The sequence below is a fragment of the Pangasianodon hypophthalmus genome, chromosome 1 (genome assembly GCF_027358585.1).
Source record: "Pangasianodon hypophthalmus isolate fPanHyp1 chromosome 1, fPanHyp1.pri, whole genome shotgun sequence".
Classification (NCBI taxonomy): Eukaryota; Metazoa; Chordata; class Actinopteri; order Siluriformes; family Pangasiidae; genus Pangasianodon; species Pangasianodon hypophthalmus.
The window spans coordinates 19,999,354-20,014,002 of NC_069710.1; the positions used below are offsets into that span (position 1 = coordinate 19,999,354).

General features: G+C 38.0%; 1 protein-coding gene across 12 annotated transcripts in view; it reads right to left on the minus strand.

The window, feature by feature from the left end:
• The window catches only part of ptk2ab (protein tyrosine kinase 2ab), a 67,244-nt gene that overhangs the window by 14,257 nt on the left and 38,338 nt on the right, over window positions 1-14,649 (minus strand). For 6 of the 12 annotated variants that reach the window (XM_053232382.1, XM_034303506.2, XM_026926237.3 and 3 more), the window contains 11 exons: window positions 14,079-14,137; window positions 12,995-13,012; window positions 11,577-11,633; window positions 10,712-10,732; window positions 9,049-9,146; window positions 8,878-8,962; window positions 7,434-7,534; window positions 6,976-7,091; window positions 5,783-5,883; window positions 5,460-5,549; window positions 4,174-4,378 (listed from right to left, as the gene is read on the minus strand). In XM_053232382.1, coding sequence (XP_053088357.1) covers window positions 4,174-4,378; window positions 5,460-5,549; window positions 5,783-5,883; window positions 6,976-7,091; window positions 7,434-7,534; window positions 8,878-8,962; window positions 9,049-9,146; window positions 10,712-10,732; window positions 11,577-11,633; window positions 12,995-13,012; window positions 14,079-14,137 — 951 coding nt within the window. The remainder of the gene's footprint in view (window positions 1-4,173; window positions 4,379-5,459; window positions 5,550-5,782; window positions 5,884-6,975; window positions 7,092-7,433; window positions 7,535-8,877; window positions 8,963-9,048; window positions 9,147-10,711; window positions 10,733-11,576; window positions 11,634-12,994; window positions 13,013-14,078; window positions 14,138-14,649) is intronic. The other 6 variants (XM_053232369.1, XM_053232388.1, XM_053232371.1 and 3 more) reach the window with 3 other exon arrangements.

The following is a 14,649-nucleotide window of genomic DNA, read 5'->3' on the forward strand; positions in this document are numbered from 1 at the left end:
ATGATTTTACACACACAATTGGCTGACTGGTTAATTGCATAAATGTGCAAATCTACAGGTGTTCTCAATAAAGTGGACGGTAAATGTATAGACAACTATTTATTATATGGTAATTGTTGCTCATTTTCATGAGGGGTACCAATAAATCTGGAGCCGACAAATCAGTATGTGTAACATTTAGGAAAAGCACTTGCCTCTACTAGCTGGACTGTGGAACTGAAATAGACAGCCTATTCATTCAAGTTTGTATTTGTCATGCATCATTGTGGTAGTCATGCGTGGAGTGGTATAAGAATGTAAAAGCAAATATTTGTCTTTTAAATAAGGAATAAAACACAGGGAGGGTGCTGGTTTAGGAAAATAATACACCACGAAGTAGTATATGCTGTTACCACCATGAAGGTGATCATTTTCCAATAACAGCACTGTACTATTTATTATATAATTAACATTTACTGCTGTGGGACATCTGCAATCAAGTTAGTTCCTGGTATCACTTATGTTTTAGAAGCTATAAACAGTTCTAACCATTCTCTCACCAGCCTCTCTTTTTTTCACTCTCTTGAAGTTAATAAGACAAAAAATGCAGTTAATGTTACAGAAAAATCAAAGTCCTCTCTCACGAAGACTTTCCCATGTCTGAAAAGAGCTTTACCTCTGTCTGTTACAAAGCACTAACACTGGAGACTCCTTCCAAAAATGCTAAATAAATGTTTTCGCCTCATAGAAAACATTACCATATCTACAATTACACACTTGTATTTATGTGGAGTGGCTGCCATACGTGTCTCTGTGTAAGTTATTAGTACAGATATGATAACATATTAGAATGACTGCATTAATATTAACCTTGCAGCCAGAACTACTGTTAAAGATGCTGTTATAGCAAATAAATCAACACCATCTCGCAGCATCCGACAGCACTGTGCTATAACAGTAATTGATATTTGGAATTTGGAATATAAAGTTGGCAAATTTGTTCCTTGTAGATCTCTTACCGCAGTATTGGGGTGTCTTTCTGAGACCTGACGTACACACACTGAACTCCAGGTGACTTCGGAAAACAAACTTGCACTCGTAATCTTGAACGGGAATTTAAAATGTCTATGGGCATTCTAGCTATTTGTATAAAATTAGTCAATGAATGACATAACGAACTTGGAAGATCTTCGCAATATCCTGCGAACACATCAGCATCGATAATAGGGAAAAAAAAGACCTCGGGGTGATATATCGGGTGATATAAGGGAAAAAAAAGACCTCGGGGTGATATATTACAAAACACAAATTATTACTGGAAACCTGATCGTCTCCATCTTAATGATGTTCAGAACATGTCTTCTTTTTTATTTTAGATAAAAATAAATACAACTAGTGGAAATGAACACTCTAATAGGTCATTTTACACTACGAAGTAAAAAAAAAAAAAAAAAGTGTGAGTAAATAAATAAGAGTGTTACAAAGAGAAGAACACTGATAACCTCATTAGAGCACATTAGGACACAACATCAGAACAGTGAGATAAAAATAATGAGAAGGAGAAAGAGGTCTGAGTAAGAGCCTGGTCTGGAAGTGATAAATACTTTTTCTAGTTGCATTTTGGGAAGGAGATCGCAGTTACTTTACCCTAATATTCTGGCTGAGGTAGTCTATTTAAAGGCGGAAGAAAATAAAAAACAGACTGAAAACACACCTGTTCAAGAACATTTACCTGTTTAAGATCATTCTTAAATCCTCCCTCACTGAGAACACTGGAGTTTTCTCCCCATTCAGGACATTAGCTGACTCCACCCCATTAGTGCCTCCCTCAGTTTAGGATAGTTTCTAACAATCGTGAATGGATACTATGACATATGATTTGTCATTTACTTGTTTGTTTAAGAAAGTAGAACAAGCACCTTGTCTCTGTAGCACTGATTTCATTCATCACTTTAGACTGAAAATTCAACAGGCTTAATTATTCAAGCTATTTCAGTGCAATTATTTGACCTGAATATTCTGAGGTTCAGAAAGTTAATTATAGACAGACAGATGGGAAAAAAAAATCAAGTTACACATACTCATTCCTTTTGGATTATATCAAATTCCCATTTAAAGAATCTCCAGTCCACATTTTTGGTCTAATGAGACCCTGAGACTTCAACCTGAACCTGGTAATGGCCTAGTAACTGCCTATTTTAAACCATTCACTCCAACTTTTCCCCAGGTTCCATGCCCAATTACTGACTTACAGCTCATTCCAAGAAGCTATTTGTGCAGCTGCATAGGAAACATTCAGGAAATGCCTCTAACGGTCTCGACATTATTGAATCACATATTAAATTATGGATATTATGTACAATGCCGGCAGAGTTATGGTCAGAGCAGCCTGCCAATGGTAAGGCAGCATGTTTTTACTTTTGACATCTTTTGTGATTACCAATTTGCATTACCTTAAATGGTTAAAATCTTTATCTCAACCTCAAATATGACTTAAAGCATCTCACAGCTTGGAGGATAGGAACCACTTACTTACTTACTTTCTTTCTTAGGAGAGAAGAACTGAAAGAAAGACAAAAGAAGCACGGCAAATAGCATATAAAGAGATTTCTTCCTAACAGATGATTATGATATTAGTCTGCATCCAGTGCCTTTTATGGGCCTGATTCTGTGCTAGAAAGAGTGTTAACAGGGCAAATATTTACATCGTTTCTAGGAAACCTGGAAAATTACTGATGTGGGATAGAGAAAGAGGGGGAAAAAGAGAGCAAGCTTGAGAGAGAAAGAATATGTGCTGTACCACTGCGTAACTGTATAAAAGGAGAGATTTCTGCTTGTAATATTTCCTGCTGCTCAGCTGCCACAGCCCTCAGTGTTCTGGTCTGTAAATACCCCCACAAAAAGGTTTCACACCTATATATAAACGATTACGCTACATGCTGAGTCTTATATCATTACACGAGCATACGCTCTGGAAGCTTGTTTCGCTGCCACTGAGAGCGTGTGTGTACATGAACGAGAATGCTGGACTGGCTTTACTGTTGTGTCATTAGTGAGGATATTCTCTATAGCCTGGGGAGACTTGCCTTTAGGACTGTGCCTGTGAATGGGAATGGGTGTGTACATGTGTGTGGCTGTAAATGAAAGATGAAAAAGAAAAATGAAAGAAAGAAAGGAGTAAGTGAGTAAGCAAGGAGGAGTGGCACTGATGGTAATATCTACTGCGTTGCCATGCCACCTATGGTGGACAGGAAGTTACACAGACATGGACTGAGTCAGGATTTCAGAGGGAACATCCCCGGTGAACTTATGTAACATCCGTGTCTGGTGGACACAGAGACACGGTCACCAATCAGTCTGGCAATCATAATCCACGTCTCTTCATTTCACGAGTATCACAACAACAGACACAGTGTGCTTGCTGTCACAAAGCAGTACACAGTTCGGCTGTTTAGAGTCTGATAACAAAAGAAAATTACATTTCTAATCAACACTAGTTCGATATTTTAGTTTAAAAAAAATCCTTCTCAGTATTTGTGCATTGCAAGGTTTTGAGTAAGTGTACATTTAATATTGCTAGTTTTTTAACTGTTATTTTTCCGAGTCTGAAAACATGATTAGGAGAACTTTTGTTTTGACAATGTTTGTTTGCTACTGTAGCCAAGTGCTGCAAAAATGTTCTCAGCAGGCAACAGTGGGCTTTACCTTTTCATGCCAGTTTCACATTAGTTTTCAGAATATTAAATATTAAGAGAACACTATTCTAAAAGGTGTCAAATGTCCACAACAGGCAGCTGAACTGACATTTAAGATTGACTATTATTACTTTGCTAAATTCAAAATCTGTTTATTTATTTTTCTGAGACACACACAAGAATGAAAACTGTCAACTGTCAAAAGCTGTTCATGCTGCACCAAGTCTCAACAGGACAAAAAATGGCCTGAAAAGAAGAACCTTCGTGTTCTTATGCATTTCTCTTTTGCGCCCTCTGGTGCAAGAAGGAAACATAAACAACAGCAAATCTTCAAATTGTGTTCAAAGTGGTGACAAAGCGTCTACCCTTAAAACACAGAGATTCTAAAATAATACACGCACAAGTTAAGCTCTCTCAGGAGCCCTGTTGCGCAGGAGGTTGCTCAGTGCTCAGTGAGTGGTGTGTGTATGTGTATGTGTGTGCGTGTGCGTACACTGACCTCAGCTGTGCTTTGAGCTCGTTGAAGCGAGGCCGTTTGCTTGGGTCGTAAGCCCAGCACTTGGTCATCAGACTGTACAGGGTGGGGGGGCAGTTGTGCGGCATGGCCAGTCGCTCGCCATTCTCAATACGGCCAATCACATCATTGTTTTTCACGCCTTGAAAGGGCTTCACTCCATACATCAGTATCTCCCACATACACACGCCTGCAAGCAGAACACAGCAACAGCAGCACAAAATATCATGTGAGATAAAAGAGAAGGAAATTTTCCATGTTAAAGCTGCAGCAGTCGTCCATGGAACAAACACACACCGTAGGCTTGTGTGATATAACAATATCATTGATATCATACTGCCACGATATCCAGTGACGTTTATTGATGATTATATTATCAGATCTGCTGATTGTTACGCATTCTGAAACAATACGCTTGTTATCGAGTTAGCAAAGAGTAGTCTTTTTCTCCCTAACAAAATGGGAGACAAAATGAGTCAATCGACATATGAATCTGGAATGATTCGTGCAGGTGTTTTTAAACTCTCCAGTATGAACAGACACCCCCCTGGAAGCTCCGCCCCCTTCTCATATGCTCTCGACTCACACAGGCGCCCTCGCTTTCTGTCACGGTAAATGGTGAATGTTTTAAGTTCATTAATGTGAAATACAATCTATCGATACATATCCAACTTAGCGAACAACAGACAATTTTAACGTAATATTTAACATCAGTTTACTATATTTATTAGGGTTACCTCTCCCGAAAAGATGAAATAAGCCTACAATAAAGTGTCTAACCCTTTACAAATAATGTTAATGATGATTATAATTATAAAAGCGATAAAATATGCTTTTTTTTATTACTGATGTTCTCTTGCTCAACACTGTGAGTAGCATCAACAGTGAAAATCTCGGCCATGTGGAAATAAGACAACCGATTTGTAAAAGGATTCTATCAAAATGTGCTATTATGCTTTTTCTTTTTTTAAATCTGTTTACTGCACATTACTGAAGAATCACTTAAAAATCCACTATCATGGAGTTTTTGCAGCTGCCACAGCTCCTGACTGCAATATTTTTACACCCTTCCGTACTGAGGGTGTAGAGGAAATTGTGACAATTAAATTGTTTTTTTTTTTGTGATAATTTGTTTTTTTGTGATATTTTAAAATGGAAAATAAAGAGCAGGGAAAAATCAATATCTCACAAGCCTAACGCAGTTACATTTTGTCTCCCATAAAACGCTCACAGTCACTCTCATTTGCACAATTCCAAAACTACACACTTACCAAACATCCACACATCACTGGATGACGTAAAGCGTCTAAAGTTAATGGATTCTGGCGCCATCCATTTAATAGGCAGTTTCCCTTTAGAGGCTACAGAAAGAGAAAATACACTTTACACAACATGTGTGTAACCATGTGTCACATGCAAAATTGTTAGGTTGTTAGACACCTTATATTTAGAAAAATTGCTAAATAAAGAGGTTGCACTCAACAACTACATGCAGAAAATGTATATTGACAGTATGCTATTTAAATCAGTTCCGCAATGGTTTTGCCATATCTTGGTTTCGTCCTCATTCTGTGAGTGGAGTAGTGGGACACACCTTTATAATAGGAGCTGTCCTCCATGTATCTGGACAGGCCAAAGTCGCCCAGTTTCACGCAGTCTACAGATGACACCAGCACATTCCTCGCAGCTATGTCCCTGTGGATGAGAGCAAATATCTCTTTAAAACCACAGACAGAAACTGATCCATAGCTTAGTACAAAATACAATGCACACTGATTATATGTGTGCAGCCTGGAAAAACCCTTAACATAGTCCACTTCTGACATTTTCTACTGTATATATAGTTCTGAAAACTACAGGCTTTCATGAACTTTTGCATGTATCTCAACTAGAAGTACCGTTTTAAAATCATTTTAAGGCGTTTTAAATGAAAAGTGCAAAAGTCACATTTAAATATAAACATTTATAACCTAAGCTACTTAAGAAAAAAAAATACTGTTGAACTGTAAAGAATTATACATTTATAATGGGAAATAAGTTCTCGCTCTGATTATCAGCATCTTCCATATTGATCTCTGTCTCATTTCCTGAGGTAAAAGTCACTTGCAGCACTTAAACACGAGTCTCATTATCGCTCATCACTCAGCTGATCTCTGTTCTCGCCAACATAACTGCTGATTAATTCAGTTCTGCTGACCAAATTTCTTGTTATTAATGTCTTTTTTAGGTCATTTAAACTTTTTTAAAACTTTGCTGTCATCTGTACAGTGTGTAAGTTCTTTTCTCTGTTTTGATCATGATGTGATGATGCTTTGCGAACATTTCGACAGCTGGTAACTGATTACAAAAACTGATTTGATTAGGCTTGTCCATTTTGTTATGCCACTATACAACACCTAAATCAAACTGTGAGAGAAACACACATAGTTAGCAAGATTTTGGTCATCATTAGGCAGACTGACTGCATTAAGTACTGTGTTTTACTAAACTGGCTCTTTACCCAGCGTGATCTTTGCAGGCAGACAGCCAAGGCAAGGTTAGAAAACCTAGATAAAACATTTCCATATCATTTTGGCAAAGTATATTTATGTTTCCTTAAAGTAGAAAATGTAAAAGTATATTATTTTTGTCATTATTGTCTGTCTTCCAGAACTCAGCTGTAGTGAGATCTATAGTAATGAAGACAAGCTTCTGAGAAAGAGAGAGTGCAATCTGACGTTAATAAAAAAAAAAAAAAAAAAAAAAAAAAAAACCAGACAGGTAGTGTCTATACTGATGCCCACTAACCTGTGCACAAAGCGTTTGCTCTCCAAGTAGGCGAGTGCTGTGCTGAGCTGGTAGGAATACAGGATCAGCGATGCCAAGTCCAAGCTGTACTTCCGCACTTGCAGGAACGAACGTAACTGCAATAATAAACAATAATTGCATTCAAATATATAAGCAACTGACAAAATAACTCAATAACCTCCTGTGTCTACTTTTAATCACAACCAACAAAACCCCATTCAGTATGGCAGGGGTCAAATAGCTAAACAATCATGAATCATCATTAAATCTTACTATATTTACAATTATTTTTACAGAACATTTAGGAAACAACATGTATGAAAAATTAACATCAGGAAACTACATTTGTGTCTAATTGACATTTTCCCAGGTTCCCTAGCGTGCTGTCTGGGGTACGTCTTGCTAGCCTATCTCCTGGTCTACAGTATCGCTAGGGAAACAGGAGAAACATGGATTACCTCTCCCAATGTGCAGAGCTCCATAATGATCCACACTGGATTTTCTGTGATGACACCGATCAATTTCACAATGTGCGGATGGTCAAACTGGCGCATTGTTACTGCAGAGGCAGAATGACAGAGACACAACTACTACGACTGAAAATTCGGCAATTCACCACTTGTTATACTTACAATCATGGAGCACTTTCAATTGCATAAATTCATCTCTACCAAAATATTGGCTTCCTGTCAAATATAATATGACCAAATGACTAAATGTAAAATTATATACATATACACATAGTGCGATATCACTTTATTAGGAACACCTGTACACCATTCATGCAATTATCCTATCAGCCAATCATGAGGCAGCAGTGCAATGCATAAAATTATGCAGATACAGGTCAAAAGTATTTCAGAAACTGCTGACCTCCTGGGATTTTTACACACAACAGTCTCTAGAGTTTATACAGAATAGTTCGAAAGACAAAAAACATCTGGTGAGCTACAGTTCTGTGGGCGGAAAGGGCTTGTTGATGAGAGACATCAGAGGAGAATGGCCAGATTGTTTTGAGCTGACAGGAAGATATGGTAACTCAAATAACCACTCTTTATAACCATGGTAAGCAGAAAAGCATCTCAGAAGCTCAACACTTTCAACCTTGAGATGTTAACAGCAGAAGACCACACTGGGTTCCACTCCTGTCAGCTAGGAACAGGGATCTGAGGGTATAGTGGGCACAGGCTCACTTGGGAAAAAAAACAGATTGATGTTTTTGCCGATTTTCAGACCTGTAGCCGTATGATTATATGCATCATTCTGCCATATTGGATAATGATATGAATGACAGGTGTGGACGCTGAGTGTATATGTATATGACACTACTTGAATCTAAAACTTAATATGAATATATATATATATATATATATATATATATATATATATAACACACACACACGCTCTTTAAACAGTGGAATGCATAGTCATTACTTCACCAAGCTACATTCTCCTGCCTCAAATAAGGAAACAAGATGAAACACTTCTAGAGATGATAAGGTGGTGATATATATATGTAATGATAGTGAGCTAAGGCTAAAGTTACACTTTACGCTCATTAATCTGCCTCTCTAAATGAGCTGACTGAGTAAATGCAGAGAGTTTTTTTTTTGGATGCATGTGTAGCTCAAAGCATTTCATTTTTAAGAAATTTAATATTATTGACCTTATTACAGACATGTAAAATAAACCATGATAATAATAATAATAATAATAGTAGTAATAATAATAATAATAATAATAATAATCAGTGTTGATTAATTTATATATAGATTCTACAGAAATCTAGGCTGAAATATGTTGGGTAGCTATGACACAGCAGCTGGAGAGAATACACACAAGCATAGAGTGACTACATGTATATGTGAGTGTTTATTTATATTAGCCATATTTGGTACTCACAGGCCTCCTGGAGAAATTTCTCTCGGACGCTGTCTGACGTGCTGTTTTTGCAAGTCTTTATGGCCACAGAGAGGGCAGGACTATCCTACAGACCACAAACAAAAGATCAGGACTCTTTCTAAAAATGGTGATGTGCGAATTATCATAAACAGTGGAGGACGAGTGGAGTACCGGACAAACGTAGACTCCCTGGTGGACATCTCCAAACTGGCCTTCTCCTATACAGCGGCCAAGCTCAATTCTCTCTCTCAGGATCTCATAATCCCTGGCTGAGGGGACAAACAACTGCATACTCATCACACCAGAAAACAGCATTTCAGAAGGTCATGCCTGGAGTCCAGGAGGCATCTCTATTAATCAGTCATCACAGATTGAGAGCACAGATATAGGGTCGGGTTTGGCCTCTCGTGTCGTAATGAATGCAGGAAGATCTTACTGTAAATGTGCACTCTTACTCACACAGACACAACTTTCAGATATATTACGGCCTAAAGGGCATTTAAGCAAATGTTGTGACTCTAGGTATTAAATGCTCGGTAAAGAGGTACTAAGCAACTTTAAAAAGTTGGATTTATTTACAGTAGCCTCCATTACTAAAAAAGAAGCATGTACTGCATATAATAATATAATCAATAAGGTAATCATAAGGTAAATGAAACATTAATTTACACATGCAAAAAAAATCAGGAAAACAATTCGGTCTACAAAACACAATTTTCAACTTGCTGTTTAAAAAAAAAAAAAAAAAAACCTTCCTAGAACTGTTCCTTGATTGTTCAATATGAACTCACTGTCCACTTTAATAGGAACACCTGTACATGCAGTTGTCTAATCAGTCAATCATGTGGCAGCAGCACAATGAAAAAGATCATGCAGATACATTTCAAGAGCTTCAGTTAATCTTCACATCAAACATCAGAATTGGGAAAAAAAGAGTGATCTGTGTGACTTTAACTGTGGCATGGCTATTGTTACCAGATGGGCTGGTTTGAGCATTTCATAAACTGCTGATCTCTTGGGATTTCACACAAAGCAGTCTCTAGAGTTTATATAGAATGGTTCAAAAAAACAACAAAACATTAAGTGAGCGACAGTTCTGTGGGTGGAAACACCTTGTTGACAAGAGAGGTCAGAAAAAAATTGCCAGATTGGTTTGCGCTGCCAAGAAGGATATAGTAACTCATTACTCTTTACAACCGTGGTGAGCAGAAAAGCATCTCAGAAAGCACAAAGCATCAAACCTTGTGGTGGATGGGCTACAACAGCTTACATATTTGAGTTACTATAGGCTTCCTGTTAGCTCAGTCCAGTCTGGTCATTCTCCTCTGATCTCCCTCATCAACAAACTGTTTCAGCCTGCAGACCCTCCACACACAGGATGTTTTTGCACCATTCTGTGTAAACTTTAGAGACTGCTGTGTGTGAAAATCCCAGGAGATCATCAGTTTCTGAAATAGTCAAACCAGCCTGTCTGGCACCAACAACCACACCACCGACCAGGTCACAGAGATTATACTTCTTCCCAATTCTGATGTTTGATGTGAACATTAACTGAAGCTCTTGACCTGTATCTGCATGATTTTATGCACTGTGCTGCTGCCATGTGATTGGCTAATTGGATAACTGCATGAATGTGCTAATGAAGTGGACAGTGAATGTAGCTTATTAATATATTAATGTGAAATTAGCAACTCGGCACCAAAGAAAACACATAACCACAAATGTAAGGCAAAGGAAAAGCGCACACTCGCACGCATTCATACAAGGTTATAGTTATTCAGCACTATACAAGCAAAAGCAAGGAAATGGAAAAAAGCAGGAGAAAGACCTTTACCTTCATCTAGTCCATAGTATTCTGTAGTGCAATTAATGTGAAAGGAGACAAAATTGGATATATAACACTGGGTGATGTCATAGTCATTATTAATGGGCAAACCCTACACAGTACATGTAGGATATATGAATGTGAAGTCACTACAGCTGACCGCAATTCAGTTGTAGAATAAAATATTAAAGTGTGCTTGTTATGTTAAAGAGAATACTTAACATTTTCACAAATGTTTCAAAAAGTCAGTACAAAAATATGTGCTAAACCCACTAGATGGCTCCAGGTTCTGCTCCATTATTATATGAAAATGTGTTTTTCAGTATAGTGGTAAATCTACTATTTATGAAACTCGTTTTTCTATTTAGGTTTTATATTCAATTTACTACTGGAAGTAACCTGCATGTCTGCTTTAGCCGATAACTAAATCTGTATTCGACCGTGAGTGAAGAGCTTTGGTCTGGAATACAGTGATATAATGAAACAGCACAAAAAAGCCTAAAACTGAACAATGCAGCAATCAGCTGTTCAGTTTAGGACTAAAGTGACCAGCTCAGGAGAAAGCAGCAGTGACTGACTGAACAAGAGCAGCACAGGCTGTAAAGATAAACAGCACACAAAAAAAGTGGAGCACATGCTAGAAACTAGGTTAGCACAGTTCCAGGAACATTTGGTCTGGCAAAAAACAGTACAGCGAGAAAGTTAGTGTAGACAACATAGAAACCACAGCACAGCTGCCACAATCCCTGGACAAACTTTCTCTATTAAAGTATAAAACTGCTTTAATATCTGCGGCTACACGGATTACTTTGTTTCATCAGTTCTCTGTTTCAGTGCTGAGCTTGGATCATGTGTAATAACTCTGAATACTCACTGGAGGGCATGGTGTATGTGTCCTCTTCATCTATGATCTCTGCATAGTCGTCTGTCTCTGCAGGAGAGGACAGAGAAGGCAGGGTGAACTCAAATGCAGGAGCAAAACAGATTAGCAAGCTCAGTGTTTCTCCAGTAAAGGAGAAGGTGCTCAGTAAACTGGCTGTACACGCTGAAATATTCCCTTCTCTGCTAACACCTCAGTGAGAGGAGAAAGAGTGGCGTCATATCTACACACTCTTCCAGCACAGCTGAATGTTTAAAAGGCTTGTCAGCTTAATAGGATCCGCTCTGGTATTTGAGAGAGACAGAGAGAGACAGAGAGAGACACAGAGAGAGAGAGAGAGAGAGAGAGAGAGAGAGTGTGTGTGTGTGTGTGTGTGTGTGTGTGCTGAGGGATGGATGACAGCTTTAGTGTCTTTGGGAAAAGCAGATGAAGTCATGGTTACTTTCACATGCATTGTCTCTCTGCATTCTGCTTTTAAGGAAAAAAAGTTTGAGTTCTGCCAACAGCGCAGCAGAAGCTCACAAGCAGAGGAATGCAGCTGTAGGAAGAAATTTCCATGATATGAAAAATGGATAGCCACATGAACTAACTGCTGTTTATTAGACTTTATCTATTGATTTGTTTTTATGTCAGCATATATCGTTCATAAATATTTGTAACTTTTGCGGGTGACAGAAGGCTTGGGAGAGCAGCCATTTCTTCCACACAACATCCCTATTCTAACCAGACACAAGCACAATCAATCTCACAGCAGCTCACTACTAATGTGCTTCCACATGTTTACATCTACTGTGCACTGCCAGGCAAACATTCTGAACACCTGGAATTTCTTACATTTTATTATAGTTTAATCACTGCTATTGCCACAGACCAAGCAAAAATAATAGAGAAGAGCAATTAAATCTCTGGAAAACTTATGAACGGATCACTCTTAGATCCTTGTGGGACTCTAAATAAGTGACTTATGAAGGACAAGCGCACTCGAAGAGTAAACCTGTTAAGCCTATAGATAAACGACTCATCGACAGACTCACAGACATAAATATGTAGCGTGCTACAAATGACTAATTATACTGACAAACACGTCTTCCTATTCCAATTATATTAGATCTATACTGTTCCAACAAAATAAAGTAATTTCTACCATTTCTCAATCCACTAAACATTTAATAGATATTCCTTTATACACATATAACTAATCTTTGGTTGGATTTTCACATTTTCATTTATTTAATTAATTTAAGTTTAAAATTTAAAATGAAGTTACTTTCACAAAAATGCTAGAATCTTATAAAATACTGGGTGTTCAAAAACTTTTGCCTAGCAGTGTATATTATTACACTAATTTTAAAAGTTGACCTATTGCCAGAAGCTTGGCTGAATTTAGCTACATGAATGGAGTATGACATTACCGTCTCCACTAATCTCATCTGCAGATCCAAGCATAGCAGCATGCAAGAGATAAAACCAAGAGAGAGAAAGAGAGAGACACAGAGATTATACTCATGTCCTAAAACCATGAACAGAAGCAACAATGTAAGAATAGCCAGCTTTAGAGTAGCGAGCTTAGACTGCATGGAGTGTTATGTGTAAAGTATAACTGCAGAATCTTCAGTGGGTGGAAATGATTAATTATCCATATAACTCTGCTTCAAAAGCCTGCAAGCATAGCAATGCATCTCCCAAAAGTAAAAGGTTAAAAATATCTGACTACCCGTGAATATCTATGACTATATTTGTCTCATAACCAACAATTCATAACCTTAGTGCAAAACTGTACAATCAGCAATAAAAAGGTAAGTTTTACTGCCATGCAAATAAATTGTAAAGATGAAGAAGAAGAATACAGCTCTATGGCCTAGTCCACAATAAAATGGGTACATTCGAAAAAACGTATTTTTCCTTATCCAGTCTGCCGTTCCATCTACACTAAAATGGTGTTTTAGATCACTGAAAACTTTTCACATCGAATCTCCAAGGTGGATATATATCTGTCTGGATATATGGATATATCTCATGAAAATGTCATTTTCATGTTGTGGTGTTGGATGGGGAAGAAATAGCTTTTGAATAACCTGACATGACCAAAACAATTCTCAGCCATAACTTTGGTTTTATTGTATTTGTTTGTCACAAGTAGCCCTACTTCATTATCTGTCCAGACTTTTAGGAAATTAGCTGAAAACGTTAGTGCAGCAAAAATGTAAAAAGCAAAGTAATGTAAAATTCACACGTGTTAGTGTGGACTAGGCCTATATCCTACACATAAACATGCTTTATATTTGCTCAAATAGTGCACACATGTTACACAGAAGACTGGTTTAAGTCACTGACATGGAAACATGCTGCAGGATGCCAAACTTCAGTTTATCTCAACCAAAATACAATGCCAAACTGTCATTTCCAAATGCAAAACTGGCAAAATTAAAGGATTTATATCCTGCCTAACACTGCCATAGCAATGTGAAGTAGAAACATGTGAACATATGCCCTTACCTGAGACAGAGACGGCCTTGGCTCTGACGCTCTGTAGTCGTTTGTCATGGTTCGAGGCTCTGTGGATAAAAGGTTGCAGCAGGTGACTACCGTACATCATTGCCAGACTTTTTTTAAGGTAGAATGCACTGCTCAATGTACTGAGTGACCCTAGGCCTAATCCTGACCCTAGGCCACACGGCTCCACCCATATGCAAAAAACAAAAAAAGAAAAAAGGGGGGGGGGGGGGGGGGGGCTGTCAGTTTACAGCCTGTTTTAAAAGGGGGAGGGAGGGGTGTCAAAAATGGGGGATGTGAAATGGCTTTTGAAACAAACTGAGAAATTCCACATTACTTAGACAAGTGTCTCACAAGATAAATCGTGTGCTTTAAAATGGCAGGTAAGAGAGCAAGGCAAAGGCTAGAATGTGTTAGCTTGGGTCATTTGTCTGGAAAAAGAAAAAAAGAAAGAAAAATCAATATTATGGTCTGCAGAACTACCTGACAGGAAGAAAGGGACAGAAACTTGACAACTTTTTTAAGCATCAGTCACACAGCTTCACTGACAAGCTTTCATTATTAAAGCCACCTG